This window comes from Furipterus horrens, unplaced genomic scaffold (assembly GCF_987537825.1).
Source record: "Furipterus horrens unplaced genomic scaffold, mFurHor1.1.pri manual_scaffold_2, whole genome shotgun sequence".
NCBI classification, from domain to species: Eukaryota; Metazoa; Chordata; class Mammalia; order Chiroptera; family Furipteridae; genus Furipterus; species Furipterus horrens.
In genome coordinates this window covers 210280532-210304923 of record NW_028327172.1, presented here as the reverse complement: position 1 = coordinate 210304923, position 24392 = coordinate 210280532, and the positions used below count along the sequence as shown (strand labels likewise).

The window sequence follows — 24392 nt, the reverse complement described above, 5'->3', positions numbered from 1 at the left end:
GCCACTGGAAGCTTGCTCCTCGGCTTTTCTGATAGCCTCATGGAGATACAACCATTATGGACTGAACTGTGTCCCATGAAATCTCATCCGTTGAAGTCTTAACCCCCAGTTGAAGACCATATTTGGAGATATGGTTTTCGAAGAGGCAAGTCAGTTCAAATGAGATCATTAGGATGGGCCCTAATCCATTATGACTGGTGTCCTCATAAAAGAAGAGGAGATATGGACAGACATGCACAGAGGACGTGTACAAACCACACTTGGAATGGACTCTAACTTCAGGAAGTCATGGTTCACTCGGAGAGACACAGTCAAGTGTGGCAAGAATCTCCATCACAGAGGTGAGCACAGGGAGCTGCGGGAGACCATGAGTGGCATGTCCTCCAACCTGAGAGGCACCGCCCAGTGTGGACACATTTGTCCCGAGTCTCTGAAGGCTCCAGTTATGGTCCCCACACTCAAGGTCTTTTTACTCATCTCCTACCAAATTACTGGGAATTTAATTTTATTTCTTTCTGATTTTATCCTAGAAACTTGCTATCCTAACACACGATTCCCCCATGTTCATAAAAGCTAAACAACTTACAGAGATCTTGACCCACTGCAGATAATGTTCAAAGTATCCAATTATCATATTCGCATACTTCTTACTTTCCTGGAAAGAAAACAAAGAGCAGGAAAACCATTAGGACAACTACACCCCTCTACTGAGTCATGCAGTTATGGGCACATGTCCACTTACTGGCATACTGATTAAAAAAAAACAACTTACTTGAATAATAACAGAGGAAATATGGTTTGTGATAAAGTCCTGAGCAGAATCCAAAGAGGAAATGATATTGTGCACTTTCACCTGGAAAACACAGCAACAATCAACATGACATCTATCAAGTGAGGCAAGGGTTTCACTGCGTATGGATGCGAGTGCTGTTAAGTTACCTCAATCCCACACCACCCGAGCTTGCTAGTTAAGGAGACGCGAGACCCAGCCCAGCCCTCTGAGGGCAGGAAGGAGGTGAGTGTCTTGTGCCAGACACTGAGCTGGGTCCTTTTTCTGAAGCGCATCACTGAATATTCTCAGGGAGGGGAAGGAAGATACCGTTATGGCCCCTTCGCAGGGGAGGGAGCTGACCCTGCCCAATGCCCCCAGGCTGGGAAGCATAACACCTGGAATTTGAACCCCCTTTTGTTTCCCTCTGAAGTGCACACTCTTTGCCCTGTTCCACAAATGGGGACAAGGTCACTGCCAACCCACGTGGCAGCTTGGTGCAAATGAGAAGAGGTGCCCAGAGACCTCAGGGCACATGGTCTGGCCAATGGGTCAAGGATTGAGACCCACCCTTCCTTGCCCCTCTTGAAGGGCAATGCATAGCTCCATGCTGTTGCCCCGAATGTTGAGGTGTGTTGGGGTGGCGCAGGACCTTCATGAAGTCACCAGTCTGTCTCCAGGTTCTTTTGGCATGGGACACACACTTGTGAAATAGCAACCATGACTAAAGGTATAGGGGTGGTCAGGAGCAAAGTAAGCCTAATAGTCTTCAGGGGAACTGAGTCAGGACCTCAGTACATCAACAAAGAGGCAGACACAGTGCTGCCCCAGAGAGTACCAGCTGTGACCTAAGGAGGTCACAGTTTTCTGGGGTGGGGGTGGGGGCCCAATCAAGTGTAGCAAGAATCCCTGTGATGAAGGGGGGCCCGGGGGGGCTCTGAGGAAAGCTCAGGGAAGGACACGTAGTTTTCCATTGGGCTGACCGCCAACAGCTCTCATGGGCAGCTGATTCCACACAGTAAGAAATATTTCCTGAGCGACCTATTGTCACTGTGGGTAAAGGCTGAATACAACACAGCCTAGGAGCTCTGTTTCCGTTGTGGGAAGGTTTCCAATCCAAGGAAACCCTGTGGTGGAGTGTATCCGCTGTTCATGCTTATTGACATCTTCCCAGGCACGGTGGCCCAGGGTGGGCGCACGTCCCCATCCCGATGACGATGGGCTTGGTCGTGGGACATACTTTGGCCAATGGGCCATAGAGGAAGTGGCCATGTGCTGGCTCTAAGAGGTGGCTTAAGGGGCAGCCTGTATTCCCATTCATCCTTGGAACTCCTGACTTCCGCTAGGAAGCCATGTGGTGACCCAGGCAGAAACTGCTCCTCAGGCTGGGCCTCTCGGTGGGACAATATGTGGATAAGCCTGAGTCCGCCCAAGAGTAAGAATGAAAGTCTGTGGGCGGAAGGCACCGAGACTTGGGGGCTACTTGTTTGGCAGCGTGCTCTCCGTAAGAGTGACCGGTGCATCTTCTTAGTTTGCGTCCTACACATCAAAGCACAGTGCTCCCCAACGTACCAGACAACGCACAGGGAGGTCTGCACAGACAGAAGCACTTACAGAAAGCTAACAGTAGGAGAACCCAGTTTGGCATTTAAAATGGGTGGATAACTGAGATTTTTAAAAATGTAAAGTACCTGCAAAACCAACACCTCTGAAAGTCTACGTGCACTTTTATAATAAGACCTCATGACAGAAAAAGAAAATAAACTCTTACCCCCAATCCATCGCTTTTGTGCTGAAGCTCCTGAATGCTTCGGTGTAGAGTTGTCTGGTAAAGAAACATAAATATTTTCCAACTTACCACATGAAGCAGCAAGATCACACACCTTGTGTATCCCTCCCCCGAGTCGGCCATCAGACTCAACTTTGCTCCGTGATGTTGTTGTTCTAGAAGGAACAAGAGGCCTGTACCAATGTCCATCTCACAGACCTGTGGTGCAGGAAAACTGTGAAATGAAGATACGTAACCTAGAGCCTCGAAGGGCAGCGCATCACATGCACGGTGTCAGGTTTGCTCAAAGGGACAGACGTTACCTAACACGAAGCCGCCCAACCAGAGCAGCTCAGTGTGTATGGTTCAGATCAGAGACGGGCCAACTTTATCAGTTTAGGACCAGATAGCGAAGATTTTAGGCTTTGTGAGTTATACCCTGTACCAACTGCACACGTTTGCCCTGGTAGCCAAAAGGAGCCACAGACCACCTGTGGACAAGTGAGCATGGCCGTGTTCCAAAAGTTTTATTTATAAAAACACGAAGCACACCAGGTTTAGCCCACAGGCTGTAGTTTGCAGAGCCACAGTTGGCTAAGCCCTGGTTCACATGGTAGGTCGTGCGCAGAACAACTTGACTATTTGTGGACAGGCTGCTCCAGTTCTGAGAAGGACAGGGAATCCTGTGTCTCCTTGAAGAAAGGCATTTAAGGAGAACGCAAACACCCACTTAAAATGTTAACAAATTGTGCTAGGCATAAACAACTGCAGCGGAAAACCGTGGGGAGAGCACAGCAGGAAAATTAAGAAAATTCAATAGGACGACTTTGTCAATACACTAATGAATTAAAAAGGAGAAGAAAAAAGACAGAGGTGGTGAAAACTAGTTCTGCAAGCTTCTGCAGTTGAGGTCAAGGTCTTCAAACCTGAGCACGCTGACGCGGTAACCTTGTTTCCACACAGTCATCCCCTTGAAAGCTGCCAACGAGATGCCCCGTAAGCATCACAAGAATTCCTTCTTTTTACAGAGTTCCTCTGGCAGGCGAAATCCTTCACCTCCAGGAGCCTTCAACTCCAGCGAGGCAGGAACTGACCCCACCGTTTCTAGATGAGGACACTGGAAGCTATAATACATGACATTGAAGAGGCAGAAGCAGGATTTGAACTCAGATCTGCCTGATGCCAGAGCCCCTGTTCTTTCTCTGCTACAAACTGCCTTTCCCAGCGTTCAGGAAAGAAGCCAGAAGATGGTGAGGAGAATAAGACGGGGAAGTCAGACAGGAAGATGGAAGAAAGGAGACAAGAAACACTTACCAGGACAGTGAACAGAGCTGGTGGGGGCAGAAAGGAAAGGACCTACTCTTGCCCTCATGTTATTTCGCGGCAGGGTTTGGAGGAAAAGGATTTGAGAATAAGTCGGTCCAGAACAGAAACCTCAGCAGGGAGCCTGGTGCGTGGCTTGGGGTGGGCTGGGAAAAAAATGTATTAATATGAGGCAGCCACATATTTCATCCAGGCTTTCACACTCAGGCGGAAAAAGACAGGAAAATAAACAGAAAGGAGGAGGGGGTGAAATGGAAAGTGTGTCTTCCTTAAAGCCCAGCTATTATCACTTGTTTTTAAAATAGCTCAATTCCTCAGCCTGAGGCCCGCCAGGTTTGCCTACGTGACCTGCATACGCTGCACCACTAGGCCGAAGGAAAGCCATCTACGTGAAATGGATCCCGCTCAGGTCCCAGTGAAAGGCCAGAGGTTAACCGTTACCATGGACGATCCCAGAGGCAAGACTTGGCCATGGTAAATCATCCTAATCTTCTGCGCGTCCGTTGTCAGGGACCACCTCAAGCTTCCATGGGGCTACCAAGAGAAGAAACAAACAAAGGTCAACACCACTTTTCCAGACCATGCAGCACTCCCTCTGACCTCCAGTCCTCTGGGGGCAATGACAGCTGTGGGCCTGGGGGCTGCAGGAGGGGTGATGTCCAGACACCACATCACAGAACCCCAAGCTGTCAGCAAGGACCCACATGCCTCAGCCCTTCCTGGGCGCTCCATACTGCGTTCCCTCTCCCCCCTCCCCCGTAGAGCTGCTAGAAGCTGCAGTGTCTTTTTAATAATGAGGAAGCCAAGGCTTGACTGAGCAATTTTTCTTTAACCCACACTTCAATAGTGTTTAGTACATGAATGTATAACAATCCTATTGCCCCATCTCACAGGTGAGGAAACTAGGACACGGAGTGGGCAAATGCCCAGGTGCCCTATCACCCTGCTCTGCCGCTTCTCAAAAGGGACCAACTCTGGCCATTTAGTCACCAGCCAGCATAGCCGCTGATGAAGGGGAAAGCTTGGGGGGCTCAGATGGTGTCTTTGCGCTCCCTTATCCACTTCTTATAGGTGATGCGAAAGAGCACCTGGAGCCTCCCGGGTCCTCGGTCAGCATTCTCTGCCTACACTGCAAGGAAACCGTGGGCATGTGTGTTTGGCAGAGGAGGGGTTGGTGGGGTGGGAGCAGAGCCAGGGCTGTAGTGGTTTGGGGCATGAGCACCCAGCACAGGGCTCGGGAGGCGCTGGGTGCAGGGGAAGCCTTCCCAGGCTCGCAGGCCTTTGGGCCCACGGCAGTGACCGCTGCCGAAACCTGGACAGCGGTTGTAAACAAGCAGTTACTTGTGATGTGAGGGACCTCCGCAGCAGCTTCCCTGGGAGTCATGTTGACATCGGACATCTACAGCGATGACAGAATCGAACCCGGCTCTCTGAACTTACCAATTTGTTGGCTTTTTCTTCAAGACCATCTGCAAATGTTAGAAGATTCACTTTTGTGGGTGTTTTAGCTGTCTAAAAAAAGACCAGAAAAACCTGTGTCATGGATACGCCATTTTTAAAATCTCAACAATGTCTAACTGACAACAGAGTGAGCATGGGTCTATAACATAAGGCGGGAAACTCTTACACAGGTGACAATATCAACATTCTTTTTTTTTGGCAGGGTGGGAGAGATTTTATTTATTTATTTTTAGAGAGAGGGGAAGGGGAGGAGAAGGAGAAGGAGAAGGAGAGAAACACTGATCGGTTGCCTCTCGGGAACCTGGTCCGTAACCCAAGCACCTGCCTTGATCAGGAATTCAACCGGCAACATTTTGGTTTGCAGGCCACTGGGCCACACCAGCCAGAGCTGCATTCTTATTTATACAACTAAAACCATATTATTCAACCCTACAGAGAAATGAAGTATTGACACATGCTAAATTTAGATGAATCTCAAAAACTTTGGGCTACAAGAAAGGGATAAAGGTCACACACAGCATGATCCCGTTCATATAAAATATCCAGAATAGGTAAACTCATAGAAACAGAACACAGGTTGGTGGTTGCCAGGGGCTGGGGCGGGGAGTGAGGAGCAACAGCTTGCTGGGAACAAGGCTTTTTGGGGGGTGATGAAGACGCTTTGGGACTGGACAGAAGTGGTGGCTATATACCACTGTAATTATATTAGATGTCTGAATTCCTCACTCAAAATATAGCTGGAGACTTCCGGCCAAGATGGAGGTGTAGACAGACATGCTGCACCTCCCTCCACAACTACGAAGGAATACAATTACCTCAAAACCAGAGAAAACCAGAAGTTCCAGAAAATCAAACTGCATGCAAGTCCAGCAAACAAAGATATAAAGAAGAAATACTCATCCAGACAGGTAGGATGGGCGGAGAGGACGTGGTGTGGTGGCGGCAGCAGCGGTGGCAGCAGCAGGCCAGTGGAAAGAGCAGTCACACATTTTAAAAAGTCGGAGGCACACCTGGGGAGCTTTCACAGCACCGGGGAAAATCAAGCCTCATTGCTTCTGACTGTGCAGACCAGTGGGGGTTGGGGTGGAGGAAGAATCTGCCAGTCTCTCAGCAGAGTCCGCTTGTTTAAAGGGCCCCCATGGTCCTAGAATGTCTGCAGACCCACCCACCCTGGGAACGACGGCCAGGGCAGCAGCTAGAGAGGAGCCAGTCCCATACGGAAGTGGGAGAGGTGCCTGGAAAAGGGGTGAGTGCTGGGCGGGCAGCATCGTTCCCTCTCGGACCCCTCCCCCACATACAGCACCACAACGTGGTGAAACGGGTCACCCTGTACTGATGAATCCCTAAGGCTCCACCCCATACAACATAACAGGAATGACAGCTCTACCTGGGACGCGGAGGCAAACAAACACAGGAGCCTGTCAGAATGAGGAGACAGAGATGTATGGCCCAAAGGGGGAACGGATCAAGGTTCCAGTGGGAGAACTAAGCGATGAGGAGATAGCCAACCTCACAGATGGGAAGACAGACAAACTAACAGATGCAGAATTCAAAACACTGGTGATAAAGATGCTCACAGGCTTGACAGATATGCTTGAGTATGGCAAACGCGTAAGAGAAGAAGTGAAGGCTGTGCTAAGCGAAACGAAGGAAAATCCACACAAAACCAATGGTGAAGGGAAGGAAACCAGGGTTCAAATCAACGATTTGGAACATAAGGAAGAAAAAAAGTCAACCAACGCAGAATGAGGAAGCAAGGATTGAAAAAAATGAGGAAAACTTCCCAAATTTTGCGAAGGAGATGGACAAACAGGTCTGGGAAGCACAGAGGGTTCTGGGCAAGCTGGACCCAGAGGGGACCACACAAGGACACATCATGATTGAGATGTCAAAGGTGAAAGATAAAGAGTTCTTGGGGCAGCAAGAGAGAGGCGGAGAGTTGCCTACAGGGGTTTGCCTATAGGACTCTCAGCTTATTTCTCAGAGGACACTTTGCAGGCAGGAAGGGACTGGCAAGCAGTATTCAATGTAATGAAAGGCAACCTGCAACCAGGATTACTCTGTCCAGCAAAGCTATCATTTGGAATGGAAGAGCAGATGAAGTGCTTCCCAGACAAGGTGAAGCTAAAGGAGCTCATCATCACCAAGCCATCATTATATGAAATGTCAAAGGGACTTACTTAAGAAAAAGAAGATCAAAACTATGAACACCAAAATGGCAACAAATTCACAACTATCAACAAATGAATCTAAAAAATAAAAACAAAATCCAACTAAGCAAACTAGAATAGGAAAAGAATCATAGGTATGGGGATCATTTGGAGGGTTATCAGCTGGGAGGGGGGAGGGGGAGAAAGGGGTAAATGGTGCAGGGATTAAGCAGCATAATTGGTTGGTACAAATAGACAGGGGGAAGTTAAGAATAATATAGGAAAGGGTGAAGCCAAAGAACTTATATGCATGACCCATGGACATGAACTAAGGAGGGTGGGATTGCTGGGCAAAGGTGGGTACTGGGCAGAGGGGAGCAAAGGGGAAAAAAATTGGAACTGCTGTAACAACATAATCAATAAAATATACTTAAAAAATAGCTGATTTTGTGTTATGTGAATTTCATCTCAATTAAACAAATAAACAAACAAACTTGGGCTCTAATTTCCCCCCAAAGATCAAGCATGAACACGCGAGTCATACCTCTGCCAGGTAAGCACCATAATCTATTCTGTCCACCCCGGAAGAGCTGAAATCCTGAAGATTTTTTTTCCCCGCCGCCTCCAGCAGGACAATGTTGTCAATCTTCACCTTCATGTTTTCAAACTCGCTGCTGATGTTTTTGGTGTGCTGCGTGGGGTAGAGGAAAGTCAGAAGTCAGTCTATGCTTCTCCAGTAATGTCACAGAAGAGCAACAAAGTGACACAGGACAAGAAACAATACACATGCACTTGACTGGCATTTCTTCCTGCCCCATCCCCCTCTGTCCTGATGCCCCACGCCAAGCCCTGTGTGAGGAGGTGGGATGCAAAGCAGAAGTACTGCATCCGTATCCTCGGAGACCCCAAAGGGAAGAGGCGCAGGAGCTGCAGCAGGACATCAGTGGCAGGGGGGACCCTTCGGAGGGAGTCCTGACAGAGATGCTGCAAGGGGCCGGGCAGGCTGCCTCCCGGGACAGGAGGCAGCACATGCGGGTGGGACTCCAGTGGTCAGGAGACGCGAGTTTATGGAGGCCTGGTGGGTGACCTGGGGTTGCCCTAAGAGCCAGCCAGTAGTTCCAGGCAGCGTGTAGTGCCTGTGTGTGTCCTGGGCCCTCTCCAACCCTATTTATCTTGACATATAGAGAAAATGCCACAAGGCATGATGGACAAAAGTATGTGTTGGGGAGGGGGGCATTTATTTAGGGCTTGCTTACAAAATTATATTTTCATTTAGGCGTACTGCAAGGAATATTTAGGGAAGATCATCAATACCGGGTTTGTGTGCCCCTTCAGATAAACTCTTCACATATGAAAACTGTTAGGCCACCAGGATGCCTTCCGTGACGCCTCAGTGGACCAGCTGTGGGGTTTGAGGAACAGCCTCTTCCCTGGCATCATCCCTGGGTATCTGCTTCCAGTGTGGATGTCCAGACAAAAGCAGGCTCCTTGGATTCTTCCCCGCACCGCCGAGAAGGCCAGAGGGCCTCCAGGTGGGGGAGCGCGGATGGCCAAGGCTAATGGCATCCTCGGCCTGCGCAGCTCAAGCTCTCTCGCTCCTTCTGGTCCAAAGGGGCCATGCCCTCCTGTTCACCTCCATCCCTGGTGCCATACCGTCTCTTGCCAGGGGCCAGCAGGGCTCAGGAGAGCCCACTCCAGAGCGCTGGGGCCAGAGCCACGATTCATAAGGAATGAGGATGGTGTGGGCTGTAGTGCTCAGTGTCTTCCCCCATTCAGGGACCTGGCAGAAAACGGCGGCCAGTCTTGGAGAGCCAATATCCCTGGGAAACAAGCGGGGTTTGTTCCTCTAGGAACATGGCCACTTGGGGAAAGATCAAATCTTTCCCTGTGAGGTGTCCTCAGGACCTTGTATCATCTACTGGAGAAACTCATGCCTCAAGAAAGACAGCTGGTAGGGGGTGGGGAGCGCAAGCGTTGTGGAATTAGAGGCGGGGGTGGCACGGCTTTGTGAATGTATGAAATGTCGCTTTAAAAGGGTTGATTTTATGTGAATTTCACCTCAATCTGAAACACCAAAACAACTGGATTTAGTAACGAGCTCCGTGAATTTCATGGCGGGTTCTAATTACATACCTCTTGCACGTTGAGATATTCACTGATATTGTAGCTGTTCTCCAGCTTCAGTGTGGCGTAAATGCCTTTACTGTCTTTGCAGTCGCTGTGGGGAGAAACAGGGAAGTGACCCAGAGAGGGGGCTGTGGCCACCTCTGTCTACGGCTCATGTCGACGAGACGGGTTAACTGTTTAATCTGTGAACAGTGTGGCTTCTGGGTGTCAACACAGTAGGTGGTCACCAGTGGCCACATAAACCCCCCTGGCACCCACCATTCCTGACTTTGTTCCCCATTTTGTAAAATGTCACATTTTAGGAACAGATGCAGAAGGATTGGTAAATATGTTCTTCTGTCTCCTTGTGTTCTTTCCCTGCTGTGTGGAATAGCACATTTACACATGGGGCAGGCATGGATTCTTGTTTAAAAAAAAAAACAACCCAAAACAACAATGGCTAGAGAGAGTTGTGTTCCAAGGCATATCATGGGCTTTATTAAAAGGTTCTATCAAACCTCTTCCAAACCATCTCCCTCCATAGCTCCTGGGTTGAGCTTCATGTACTAAACACATGTTTGGACACATATTCTAATGGCAGGCTACCAACATCCAGATGGTCAGGATACTTTGGCCAGAGATCTAACTGGGGCTCACCCCTCTGTGCTTCCTTAAAATGGGAAAACCCCCTCCTCTGAGCAAAAAAGGTCAGCCTCCTCTGATGCATATCTCTGCCACTTGAACAGCCACTTCCTGGGCCTTGGAGAAGCCTGGGAGAAGCAGCATTCCCACGGCCCTAGGAGGTGTGAGGGTCCTCTCCAGGGAACCCTAAGGAGGCTGGTGTTGTTGAAGCAGAGAGCCCAAGGTACTAACAGTCAGAAGGAAGATGAGAAGGTTCTGCAGGAGGCAGAATCACTAAGAACTTGGTCTTGACCTCTCAGCCTAGGGATGGTTTCATTGTGTACAGAAACTCTAATGAATTGGTAAGTCTGCCTAGAACACGCGGCTAGGAAGGATCCTGGGGCGTCTCTGGGCTGAGTAGAAGACCACAGTTGATTCAGTGTCTGCTGTGAGGGCAAGGGGCGAGGAGGATGGATGCATGGGCCACTCGTTTGCCGGCTCTGCTAGAGGACGGCCATTGGAATTCAGTTCCCATTGCGCAGAGAGAAGCGGAGCTGTCCAGGATCACAGAGCCCCTGGTGGCAGCGCCGGGACCGGAGCCCAGGCAGCCCCACTGCGCAGCCCGGCTGCGTGGCCATTGGCATGTCTGTGATTCGGATCCATCCACTGAATTCTTGTTACGTGGCATTTATTTGGGATCCTGTGAACAAGAGTTTTCAAAGGGCCCTGTTATGTTATGTATTTTAGGGTCCTAGACGTCATGGGATGGAGGAACCTTAAGACATCACCATTCCAGGAATCAGAACAGGGATCCCCAACCTCCAGGCCGAGGACTGGTACTGTTTTGAGCCTGCTAGAAAGCAGGCCACACAGCAGGAGGTCAGTTTGAATGTAATTTGCTTGACTGATCCTGAAATTGTCTCCCCCAACCCCAGTCTGTGGAAAATTGTCTTCCTTGAAACCGGTCCCTGGTGACAAAAAGGTTGGGGACCACCAGTCTAGAAGGTTTTCAAGGGAAGAATCATCTTTCTGGCCTTATTTCTACTATTATTTTGCTAAGACTAGAAAACAGGTTAATTTTGGAAACGGGAAAGCCTTGTATCATTAAAGTTATAGATACATGGAAAGTAAAATTCTCATTCTGGAAAAACAACATTGGAACTAGCAATACCTGTAAACTTGTTCAAAAGTGAGATTAATGTCCGGTTTTTTAAGCACCATGCCAGAGAGATAGTATTTCCATTTCTCATTTAGTAAATACGGTGTGTCCAAAATCTAGAACAAATTTTAAAAACATTTTTAAAAAAAAGATAGTTTTACACTAATATACACACACACACATACATAATAAAATGAATATTCTGTTAAATATATTTTTGGGATTTCCATGTCATGATTTTCCTCATTGATTTTCAATTTAAAACTAGAGAATAATCATGTAATTAGAATAAGTCAAACAAGCACTAGGCAGCATCGACAAGAATTATTGAAGTCACTTTTTTTGGAGAAAACTACTTTTTAGTGAAACAAACACATCAGGAATGTGAGAAGAATAGACAGTCTGATGCAGAGTAGCTAAAGGAAAGTCATGAAGCAGCTGACCAAGCTCTTCACTGCTTCTCTCTGGGCCAGATGAATGAACATTCATCCTTTCTCTGATTCACATCACATATATTTAAGACAGGTTAATGAGTGCACAGCTGTATATGTGCTTGAGGAGTGTAAATGGTTTCAAAATATCCCCTATTTTTCAAGAATTATTTTTTAATGATTTAACACAGGATGGAAGATAATAAAGTCCGGCTGGATGTATTATTACTATTTTTTTATCAAGAGGCCAAGTGAAGATAATTTGACAAATTGATGCTTTCAATTTAATTTTCCTCAACCAACTGAATAATTAAAATGCCATGACAACAACCGGATACTTTAACAGCCATTCACCTGATTTTATAACAGGTCTGAGATGGAAAATACATACCATACAATAAAGCAAGAAAACAGAAATATATTTAAAAAATCAGAATCTGGAGAAAAACATTGGGAAGGCAAAGTTAGGAGACAGGCGTGTGAACCAAGCCTTCCTTCTTTGAAAACGAAATGTGAAATCGTCCCCCGGAGTCAGCGGTAGCTGGTTTTGGAAGGAGGAAGGGAGGCTGGAGTTCAGTTTCTAACTGTCTCCACAGACGCCCGCCAGGGACGAACTGTCTGCCAGGAGGCATGTCATTTATCATCCCTTTCACTTCAGATTTATGGCCCCAAACCATCTGTGTGGATAACTGTCATCTGGGAAACCTTAAATGTCAGAAACTTCCGAGAGGATGAGAGGAACCCAGGAATTTATCTTCTGATATTTCCAGACACATTTGAGAACTACCGCTGAGGAAAATTTTCTTCTCTTAAAATATTACCATCCTCACTGACAGAAGCGGATTTAACAGTGGGCACCCCGCCCCAGGCACGTGCCCTGGGCCCCGACTTCTGCAGGGCCCCGCAAAACCCCAATTTTACACTTTTTTCTAATGACACCAAGTTGGCTTTCATGACTACGCTGCATAAAACATGGTTAACGTGTATTTTTATTTTCCCAGTCTCTCTCTTTTTTTCAAGGGGTCCAATATTTTCTTCTTTGCCCGGGGCCTCAACCGACCTTAACCCGCCTCTGCCCACTGATACACAGGCCTCAAGTCCTGGTATCGATCTCACTTACAAACAAAATACTAACGTATTTTTTGCTCAAGAAGTAACAGAAGGAATCTCAAGTTATTGAATAAAAACGAATGGCTCATCTTTTGCACTGCTCTTGAAGAAACCCACAAGATATAGAGAAATCAAAGTTTTGACTCAAGCTTCCCATAATGGTCACAAAAACTACATTTACCTGGAATAGCTTCTTGTTTTGGTAAGGTTCACAGACCAATTTTTCTACGTTTCCACCAACAACAAAAGTAAGAACCACAATGATCATTAATATCCAACAAAAGAGGAAACTGACTCCAACCCCTCTGGAAGAAATAGAAATAAAGTTAAGAATTCTACAGGGTTTATTCAATGTTCAATATCACCTACCAGAAGTCACTGACTATACCTGTTCGGTGTAGAAAGGGGACCTGCATCCTCAGCTGTTTGTAGACTGAACGGGTCAGCCCGCCCAGGAGGGAAGACAGAAAGTGGTTAGCACGGTGGCCGTTCAGTCCTAAGCACACATGTGTCTAGGGAATGCTTATGGCTTAGTCGTGGGTCCACCTGCAGCCAGCACCGTGGTTCAGACACGGGCTCTGAGTCAGGTGAGCAAAGCAAGGCTTTCTGCAGAAGGACCCAGTGAGTAGGGAGGTTCTGGGGCAGGAAACATGCCCTTGAGAGTCTGAAAGGTAACCAGGTGGTTCTGTATCCAGAGAGAGGGCACAGAGTGCTGAGAATGGCCACTCGAGAGGCAGGTAGGGGTGTGCGGAATAGGGGCTGGTGGACCCAGGGTGGGGAAGCTGCTGAAGGGCTTTAAGCACAGGAGACACACAGCCCAATTTCTCCCTGGAGAAGAGCATTCTTGGCAGAGCATGAAGGGTGGGATGGACAGGCAATCTCTGTTCAAAGTCAAGTTCCTAGAGTTTCAAAGGGAATAAGCTAGATGACCATACAGAACAGTGTCTGATACCAGGTCAGTCTTTAACAAGTATTTGGTGAATGAATGGATGGATGGATGGATGGATGGATGGATGGATGGAGGGATGGATGGATGGATGGATGGATGAATGAATGGATGGATAGATGGATGGATGAAAGGTAGGAAGGATGGATGGAAAGAAACATGGAAGGAAAGATGAAAGGATGGAAGGATGGATGGATGGAGGGATGAATGTATGGATGGAAGGTAGGATGGAAGGATGGAAGGATGGATGATGGATGGATGAATGGATGGATGGATGGTTGGATGGATACGAATACAGAGAAAAAATAATCAGAATAAAGAAAGCAAACTTGGAAATCATTTCCATGATAGCTGCTTTAAAGAGGAACCCACCATAGATAAACAATGTTTAAACTTGTCTATCAAAGTACCACTAATTTAGAATTCTCTTCTACTTTTTTACTTGATGAAATTTCTCAAACTGACGAAAGTACAATCACACCTACACACCACTGGAACCGAATGCTCAGCCCAGAGGCCACCAGATCCGTGGATCACCAGGGTCACTGCTCTCCTCCTTGAGTTCCTACCCCTCCACGTGGCCAGGAAGAGCAAATACTCACACCATGAGGAAGATGCCCCCGGTGTTTGAGACGCAGCCTCGCCTGGCGGGGGTGGCATTCCGGTCATAGCCAAACAAGCCACACAATAAGCCCAGGCAATAAAAAATCACGATGAGAGTCAGCAAACAGCAGGCAACCAAGCCACCCAGCCACCTGGTGAGACAAGTACAGTGTTACTACACATGGAAGAGATGACACCATCATAGCACCCAAGCTGTTGTACCGGGATCGAAGCCGTTGAGTACCACTTGCAAATCAAATATCAGATTCCCCCGTTAATTCCTCAGAGGGTGACATGAAAAGATGCCTTCCCACCGCTGGTCTTCCAACCCAACTAAAAAGAAACCTTAATTTTTAACTTGGTTTTCAAGTGTTCTCACTCCATGGTCATGGGATCATTGCTTTCTTCCTTGGCTTCACTTCTGGGGAGCTCATAAGCAGGGTTTGCCCAACTTCTCCAGGGCTGCTGGTAACAATGAGTCTTGACATTTACATCCTTTCAAGGTTCCTAACGCTGTATGTGCTTAGTTATTAGAATCATGATGAGATGTAAACAGATCATGATTGGCCAACAGATGAAGCAATATTGGCTATTCCCCCAGGTCTTTCTCCAAAATATTTTGTGGTTGCAGCAATATTTAGGGGGCATTGTGTTCTTTATGGAACCAGAAATTCTCTTCGTGATGATTGCATTGAATAGTTTAGAATTTTGTAAGCATCCTAAATCAAATGCCTGCAGAATGCAAATCTCAATTTCGTAATGGTCCTGTGTGACATCTTAGGATAATGGGTCCTCCATTAGGTCTTACTGGCATTCCTGGAACATACAATAAGCTTTTCCGGCAGCTGAGAGTAAAAATGTTTTCCAACCTTTAAAACACTCAAAAAATAAAGAATTTACGCCTGAGACAAAAAGCCGGTCCCTAAAGCTTTTCATTCAATTAAGAGCAATCTTGATAATTATAATAATAGTCATCTGCATCCATTCTGTGGAGTTTTGTTCCAGATCTTGGGGACACATAATTAAATAAGCCATGGAACCTGGCCTCAGAAATCTTTTACCGTTAATGCACGCCTCATCTGCTTAGTTCTATTTCTTTTAAAAATGAGCTGATGGTCTCTGGGCAGGGGAAGCTAATATATCGACTGTTAACTGTATTATTCTTCCCATTTGTGAAACTCTAAGTTCACTGAGAAGGGGTCTGTCTTATGTTTGTCTTGATTACCCACTGGGGCAGCCTAGCCCCAGGGTAGGAAAATGGTTTGTTGCTTTCGGGGCAATAATTAAGAGACGAGTCTGATGGGGTTGAAAGCGCACCTCTGCGATGTTGTTGCGGCCCTAAGTGAGTCACTTCACTCCCCTGAGCCTCAATTTCCTATAAAACCAGGCTATAAATAGGACACAACCTGGGGCGGGGGGGCGGGGGGGGCGGGGGGGTGGTGGCTGGGGGGGTCTGTGCATCTGATCTCAGATGTCATATGGACAGTGCTTGGTGGGCACACTGTAATGTCCCCTAAAGGCTAGTGACTGTTGTTACTATTTATCTTGTGCTCTTGCATAATTAATGACCTGAATAGGAATGACCATGTCTGGAACGTTCTTGGGTTTGGGCAGCAAGAACAGTTCCAGGGGCTGAGCCTTTCAGAGAGGAGAGGGGATCCTAACATCTCACCTGGCCCTCTAAACACCTCCAGTCTCCAGGTCCTTCCCGCCCTAGCACTGGGTCAGAGATGGCCACCAGCACCTCCTGGGGCCAAACCCCACCACTAGCACTTTCTCATGGGCAAACTGGAGCGGCTTGCCTGAGCTCTTGGAACAACTGGCTGGGTTCAGGGATATTCTTTCTGCAAGCACCAATCTCTCTGTAGTTATTTTATAAACCAGTGATGGGAAGAATCTTACCTCAATGCTCTTGTCCTTCTGAATTACTTGGACATTTTAAAATCTTGGTACATGCTCTAGATAATTATAACGGAGAGTCTAGAAGGCACTCATGACATCAAAATTGCAACTTATTAAAGATTTGGCTCGAGAACTTCCCAGTCTTCACATTAAATAAAAATATGGAGTGCTTCCTGAATTTGCATGCCCTCTCTGTGCGGCAACCGTGCTCGTGTTCTTTGTAGAGTTACAATTTTATTTCATTTTATTTAATTTCTGTAATATATTTACTTCTCAGGTTTTATGATCTGTGATTCTTTTTCTTTTCAACTACAGCTTACATTCCATATCATTCTCTATTAGTTTCAGATGTACAGCATAGTGCTGAGACAATCATGAAGTTTATTGTGGTCCCCCGACGAAGAAATCAAGTACAAACTGGTAGTTACAGAACAGTCACAGAGGTGTAAATTACAGCACCAGGAATACAGTCAAGAATATCGTGACAACCACGCAGGCGGCCACATGCGTCCCCGAAATATCATTTGGTTTTGATTTTAGTATCTGTCCTGACAAAGTGGACACTTCAACTTTTCTAATGAGTGCAAACCAGGGTGAATCCATCAGGTTATGGCCTCTTTGTACAACTTGCTCTGATAAAGATTATCCTGGTTTTCATGTCCAGTTTCTATCCCATTCCCTAGCAAGGTGTCCTCCCCTAGCCTACCAGACCCAAGGAGGCTCTCACCTGTACGCATCATATTCTTCCAGTATGGGGAGTCTGCGCTGGATGTACCTTTCAATGGAATCGATGTGATCCAAGAAACTTGACAGTTTATCCTGAAGAGAAATCTGTTCCTTTATATTTTTGATACTTGAACCAAAATAATTCAAGGTACCTTTGATATCTGAAAACAAAAATACCTCAGTTATGTATTTCAAACCTAGAGGAAACAGAAACTTTGTTTCGGGACCAAACTGAAAAACTTGAACCATGTCTACTTTTTCTTGTGTTATGTATGCACTTAAAGCATGAAAAGGTTCTGTACCAAGCGTAAACGTAGCCAAGACCATCAAAAAGCAATTAACGAAACAGCAAGCCATGAGCGCGGACTTTGATGATATGGTGCTGAAATCAAGCCAGAGTTTTCTTCTACTTATTTAAAAGAAAAAAGAAACAAACGGTCAGGTGATTAAAATGGACTGTGTGCCTACCCTGAGCCAGGCACTTTTATCAATGTTAACGCATTTATTCCACTGAGGTAGATCGTCTGATTCCCGTTTAATAACAGTGACCTTGAAGCTCATATAGTTTAGTTAAATACTTGCCCACATGTCTCTTTTTCAGAAAGGACTAGAAATGGGGTTTCTCTAACTCTGAAAGTTTCTGTTAAGTAATTTCAGAAAAATAAATCAGTAATATAAAAACTCCTCCATCTAAGAAAGGGCATCCAGGAGCACACTAATGCTCCAGGACCGATTTTTTGAACACGTGACTCCGGGTGGTATTTTTGTTAAATTGTTGTGTGGCTCGTACACACTGAGGCTTGTTAAAGCACATCTGTGTTTCCGACAGGCGAGAAGCAACAGTATTCCCAGTGGTCAAACGGTCCTCATTAGTCTTTGTCCTAATCTTGCAGGGATGAGTTCCAGCCTTCTGGGAAGCGTCTGTCCATCACAACAGGTCCTGGGATCAAAGCCACCTGGGGTGTGAGGTGTCCCCTGGCCTGACACTCACACAAGGCTTCTTGACGTGGACAGACTGTGAACACACAAGGCAGTGGAAAGTCCTGATCCTGAAATCTCTCTGCAGCAGCTGAGACAGGGTTAAGTCCTCGCCATGGGATCCTAGGTCTCCTGGTAAATTCTGGGTAGGTGGTGGCATGGTCCAAAGTGGAACTACATAAACATGGTGAGAACCTTTCTCAAAGTGTGTTGTTCACAAATATCTGAAATCTTGACAGCTCATAGGAGGAGGCTGTCATTGCACAGTGGCTCAGCGCCTCCTCCAAATGGCCTGTGTGCCCAAAGCCCCAGCAGCCTTGACAAGGTGACTCCATGGACCTCTTTGTTACCGCTGGGATTTCTGGGAGTTTGAGAGAGGTGGTACTTAAAATGATCCCTTTCCTATGAACAGTTCCCTAAATTCAGAATTGGGCCCTTCTGCTTCTCAGGCTGCTTGCCCTCTCACATAACACAACTTCCCAGTGACTCTGTGTGTGCCTGATGCCCTCTCTCAGCAAATGCCTTCTCCAGGCCTCAGAAGTCACTTCCTCCAGGAAGCCTTCCACCCTTACCCCACTTTGGATCCCTTGCACATACCTGGACATGATAAATGTGATAAATGGCACCTGTACACATGCCCAACCAAAAGGGAAGCACAGGTCATGCCTTATTCATCTCCTTTCCCAGAGCCCAGCAGGACCTGGCCCACAGTAGGTGCTTAAACTATGTGCACAAGATAGGACTGAATGATCAAAACATGGGAGCTAAGGGTTTCCATTTGTTTTAGAAGAACATGAAAGTAAGCAATTTATCCTCCAGCTGATGGAGTGGCACTCGCCTAGGCCCGGAAAACTCTGGCTTGTGTTTAGGCAATGACAGTGCGTGCAATGGGCCTCGCTCACGCACTCCGCACACCTGGCTTTGCCAGACTTACAAGGGAGGGCTGCAGAAGAGGTCTGGGAAGGGGAGACAGAGAAAGTAAACACTGATTAGTAAGCAGGTGGCCATCAGACGTACAGCATGTGTCAGCCTTCAGATGCTAGCATACAACAGTGGGGACTTTGTCTTCAGTATGGGAACGTCTTCAGCTGCAGTCTTAGATTGAACAAAAGGGAACCCAGAAGGCATCCAAAGCACTGCGTCATGGAAAAATACTTTTTTGTGTTTGTTTGTTTTTACCAAAAATCTTACTGGGTTGAAAGAACACTATTAGGGGGGAAAAATCAATTACCTCTACCTAACACAATATTTCAAACCACTTGATCAATAGATGAAAAGAATCATTGAGAAAAGGATTTTGAAAAAAAAGAGAAGATAGTCTGAGATTTTACTGCCTATGTTTTCTTCCAAGGTTTTTACGGTTTTGCAACTTACATTTAAGTCTTTAAGGGAAACAAAGGAAAAAATAAACCAATGGGACTATGTCAAACTAAAAAGGTTTTGCACAGCAAAGGAAACCTTCAACAAAATGAAAAGGGAACCCACTGAATGGAAGAATAAATTTGCCAATGATACATTTGGTAATGAGTTAATTACCAAAATATATAAAGAACTTATACAACTCACCCACAGGAAGATAAAAAAAAATAAAATTGAAAAATGGGCAAAAAAGGAAGAAAGAAAGAAAGGGAAGAAAAATGGGCAAAGGACCCGAGTAGACACTTCTCCAAAGAGGACATACAGAGGGCCAACAGACATATGAAAAGATGCTCAAGGTCACTAATTATTACAGAGATACAAATTAAAACCACAACGAGATGTCACCTCATACCTGCCAGAATGGTGACCATCAGTAAGTCAATAAACAAGTGCTGGTGAGGATGTGGAGAAAAGGGGGCCCTCGTGCACTGTTGGTGGGAATGCAGCGATCCCACTGCTGGGAATATATCCTAAGAAACCCGAAACAACAATTCGAAAGAACATAAGCACCCCTATGTCCATTGCAGCGTTATTCGCAATAGCCGAAATCTGGAAACAGCCCAAGTGCCCATCAGTAGATGAGTGGATAAGAAGCCGTGGTACATTTACACGGTGGAATACTACACGGCTGTGAAAAAGAGAGAAATCTTACCTTTAGCAACAGCATGGATGGACCTGGAGATCATTATGCCAAGTGAAATAAGTCAGTCAGAGAAAGACAAATACCCACATGATCTCACTTATGTGTGGAATCTAATGAACAAAATAAACTGACAGACAGAACAGAAACAGGGGCCTGGACACATGGAACGGACTGACAGTTGTCAAGAGGGGAGGGGAGAGGAGGGGGCTAGATGAAAAAAGGTTAAGGGATTAGCCAAAAACCCATATCATATATATATATAACCCATAGACCCAGACAACAGTGGTGATAGCCAGGAGGAAGGGGCGCAGAGGCTGGGTTGGAGTGGCAAAGGGGGGAAATGGGGACATCTTAAATAGTGTCAACAATAAAAATAATGTTAAAAAATAAAAATAAAAGTTAGTTAATGTCCTACAGACAAAAAAAGAGAGAGAGAGAGAGAATATAGTCTTGCACAGCTTCAGAGATTTCTTCTTTCAGCAAATAACTCAGGTTTATCCCCATTCCTGCACCAAGAACTGTCCACACCACATTCTTTCTCTGCCCATTCACCCTAAATACCAAAACCTAAATACAACACGAGTCGGCCATTTAAGACCAGTAGAATGTGCTCAACACCAGGCTGTCTCTCCAAAATTGTGAGCCACCTTAAGCCTAAGTTATCATTACATCAGCAATAAGAGGCGAATGAACATCTTCAAAAACAAAGTAAATCCTTATACAATCCTTCAAAAATCACTTCTAAGTCCTTTTAGGAGCGGTAGTAATCTACAGGTTTTCCCCAGGGCAAATAGTCAGGATGTGACCTTTCAAACTTTGGCTCTTGTTAGCTCTGACAGCTCACGAAGAGGGCTTGTCACCCCAGGGTGGCCCTCCACCAACAGGGTGATGTTAATCCGTGGTCACAGGAGAATCATTATTTTGAAAAACCACATCACATGTGAAGGTGGCACCATTGAAAAGCTCTGATATTCATTTACCTTTCTAGGTCTTAGTGAGAGAATATTTTTTTTAAGAGGGAAAAAGAACAATACAATTCTTAATACATTTCTTTGTACTGACCATTCAATTCTTAAGAAGGAGAAAAACAAAATTATTTCCAACTGTGAATCTCACCTGATACCATGTCCACGGTTTGGTTCTGCACCATCTCAGGTATATCATTAAAGGACTTATAGCCCTGAAACATAGTTGAAAAAAATAAATTGATGTACGTGTTGAGTAGAAAAGCAGTTAACCATTACTCATTTATTATAGAGAAGCAAAATTTTAAAAGTCTATAAAGATTGCCTTTAGAGGAGATTTTCAATTGCATCCATCAAATATCACGCTAAAAGTTTTTAATTTTTAACTTTTAACTCATGTTCAAAGTTTACATCTATCAATACTATACTATGTTTCTCAAATGGGGACAATTTTGTCCCCAAGGAGACATTTGACAATGTCCAGAGACTTGTTGGTTATCACAACGGGGGTGGGGGTGGGGGAGGGGTGGCGCTGCTGGCATTGCGTGGGCCAGGGTTAGGGGTGCTAATAAATATCCTGCAATGCACAGGGCAGACCCCGCCACAAACAACTGCCCACCCCAAGTGTCAGCAGGGCGGAGGCTAAGAAACCCTGATCCATACAATGCACCAGTGCAGATATAAATTCATATATGGCTCATATGTAAGGATTTCTCAAAATACAACCTTATTTTCCATTGCAATCACACAATAAAATTGGAGATCGATTCTCACGGAAAACAATAATGTCCTAAAATACAGTTTAGAGAGCATAAAAGTTATAGTGGAGCTAAAACAAAAACAAGTCATCCATGCCAAGCCAGCTCACTGTGTGGCTTAATCTATGACAGGAAAATGGCATTATTTCCAAGTCATTCAACTAAAGAGCCAGCCTTCCCCCTGGACGGGGTTTAATTTGTGTTTATGTCAGCTGGCGCGTTTAGCCAGCCACCTGGGAACACTAAGCGACTGCAACCTGTTCTGGACTAATGTCTGTGTCCCCTCAAAATGCAAATGTTGAAATCCCAATCCCTAAAGTGATGGTATTAGGAGGTGAGGTTTGGGGGAGGCTATTCAGGCCGGAGGGCGGAGCCTCATGAGTGGGACCGGTGCCCTTATAAAGGGGACCCCAAAGAGCTCTCTCCATGGGAGGAGAAGATCACGCTAAAGGGATACAATGAGAAAATGACCGCCTGCACCCTGGAAGGGGTGGCCCACCAGAACCTGACCACGCCGGCACCCTGATCTCAACTTCCAGCAGCCAACACCGTGAGGAATACATGCCCGTTGTTTATCAGCCGCCCAGGGCTGATTCGGCAGGGACGTACTCCCTTGTATTGGTGGTGCCAGTGGGGTTCCCCTTGACGCTAGCAACATCAACGACATCAAAAGAGCGCCCCGACTCCTGTCTCCTCAGTGGTGACTAAGCCACCCACAGCCCACTGGAGCTTGTGCCGGTTTTCTGTGCCCCTGACCCCACTACATCTGCCTGTCTTTGGGCTTGTGCAGGTCACCCGTGATAGGAGGTTTTCTGGCTGGAAGGAGCTTTACGAGTCTCCTAATCCAATTCCTATATTTAACAAACCATGGGACACCAGCGTCCAAAGACCAAGAGTTTTCATGACTTGTTTAAGGAGATATGTACTTTGTTTATATGGGGATGAGTTTAATAGCCATTTGATGATATCTTCATACCCACGCTAAAAGACAGAGTCAAGAATAAAACTATTCTCTCCCTTCCCTGCAGGCCCAGGGCACTCGAACTGAACCCTACTCTACAGAGAAATATGCACGGGGCGCTCAAGATCTTGGCTGAATAAATAGGAACAACTGGTAGGTTATAGAAATCTAGGCCAACGGAGTCCCTGCCTGCTTTAGGGTTCACAGTCCAGTGGGCTGACCCAGACCTTAAAGCAATAATTACAATCACGAGGAATTAACAACGAATACTTGCAACGCTGTAAGAACGTGTTAAAACAGGGTCTGACCTGGTCACAATGCCCAGGAAAGGCCTCATTAAGAAAGTGAAACATGAAACTGAAAAGAGCCCTAAGCAGCTGGCAAAGGGAGGGAGGCGGGCAGAGCGTGGCGTGCGCGAGCGGGCCGGGAGACAGAGCACCAACATGCTGACTCACGCGCGGGCGGCGGGGGGCAGCTCATGTCACAGTCCTTGTGGGGTCCTGCACTTCACCCACCAGGTTCTGAGCCCTGGGAAGGTGAGATCCTGTGTTTCTTTTCCTCCCTTTGGTCCTAGGGTGGTGCTTTGCACATAAGAGATGCTTAACAAACATTACTTGAGTTGGAATGATGAACAAAATTACCTGGAAGGTAACGGTTATCACCCCTCTTGGCAACCCCTCTCCAGAATTTCACTTCTTTTTTTTTGTTGTTCCCTATTTTCTATTATTTAAAATAAGCTACTGTATAGTTTCCAAAAAAAACCCCCACGTACCTCTTGGACCAGGCTGGACAAATCTGTTCGAAGAACTTCAGTAACATTGTCAATTTCCTTATCCAAAGATGGGAGCTGAAATGTGTAAGACAAAATACAAGACAAGCTGGTTACCCCCAAAATCATTTGTCATCTTATATCCAAGTCCCAAGGCTCTATATTATAGGGTGTGATCTAAATTTCTTTTGAACAATAGTACTGTTTGGGGAAAACACATTTAGCTCAGAATGGCCCGTATTAAACACTAGCTGTAGATGTCTGGAAGTCTCCCGCCATAGTCAGGTAAAAATGAGGGAGAGAAATTTAACACAGGTCAAATAGGCATGACCTCACAATTTCAGGTAGTGAATATTGTTGGACAAAGTTGTAAACGACTTTTTAAAAAACACATTTAAGAGTACAACAGTCGGTGTTTATATTGGTGCGTTGTCCGGAATAAATTTTTCATTTTATACAATGTTATGCCAGGATTTAAAGCGTTCTATCTCTTGCCAATACTGGGACAAACATCTTGGGCCTCCCGACACAATGCCCCAAGGAGGACACAGCATCGCTTTTGTGATATCCTGACAAATGTGCACACTTTAACGCTAATCCTGAAGGAACATCAGACAAACATAAATTGAAGATTATCCTATATGATAATTGGCCTGTAGTCTTCAAAAATGTCAGTGTCAAAAGAAAAACTTAGAAACTGTTTCATATTGAAGAAGCTCTAGAGACATCAAAACCAAAGAGTATATGTGATCCTGGACTGGACCTTAAACTGGAATGAAGCAGTGATAAAGGGCATTTTTAGAAAAATTAGCAAAATCTGAATA

At 45.9% G+C, this 24392-nt stretch overlaps 1 protein-coding gene across 1 annotated transcript in view; it reads right to left on the bottom strand.

The window, feature by feature from the left end:
- The window catches only part of PROM1 (prominin 1), a 92856-nt gene that overhangs the window by 7228 nt on the left and 61236 nt on the right, over positions 1-24392 (bottom strand). The window contains exons 9-21 of the mRNA XM_090267054.1: positions 23572-23646; positions 21232-21295; positions 17077-17236; positions 14447-14599; positions 13080-13203; positions 11370-11473; positions 9605-9689; positions 8016-8162; positions 5301-5372; positions 4302-4394; positions 2541-2594; positions 773-853; positions 587-655 (exon numbers count right to left, since the gene is read on the bottom strand). Coding sequence (XP_090123180.1) covers positions 587-655; positions 773-853; positions 2541-2594; positions 4302-4394; positions 5301-5372; positions 8016-8162; positions 9605-9689; positions 11370-11473; positions 13080-13203; positions 14447-14599; positions 17077-17236; positions 21232-21295; positions 23572-23646 — 1281 coding nt within the window. The remainder of the gene's footprint in view (positions 1-586; positions 656-772; positions 854-2540; positions 2595-4301; positions 4395-5300; positions 5373-8015; positions 8163-9604; positions 9690-11369; positions 11474-13079; positions 13204-14446; positions 14600-17076; positions 17237-21231; positions 21296-23571; positions 23647-24392) is intronic.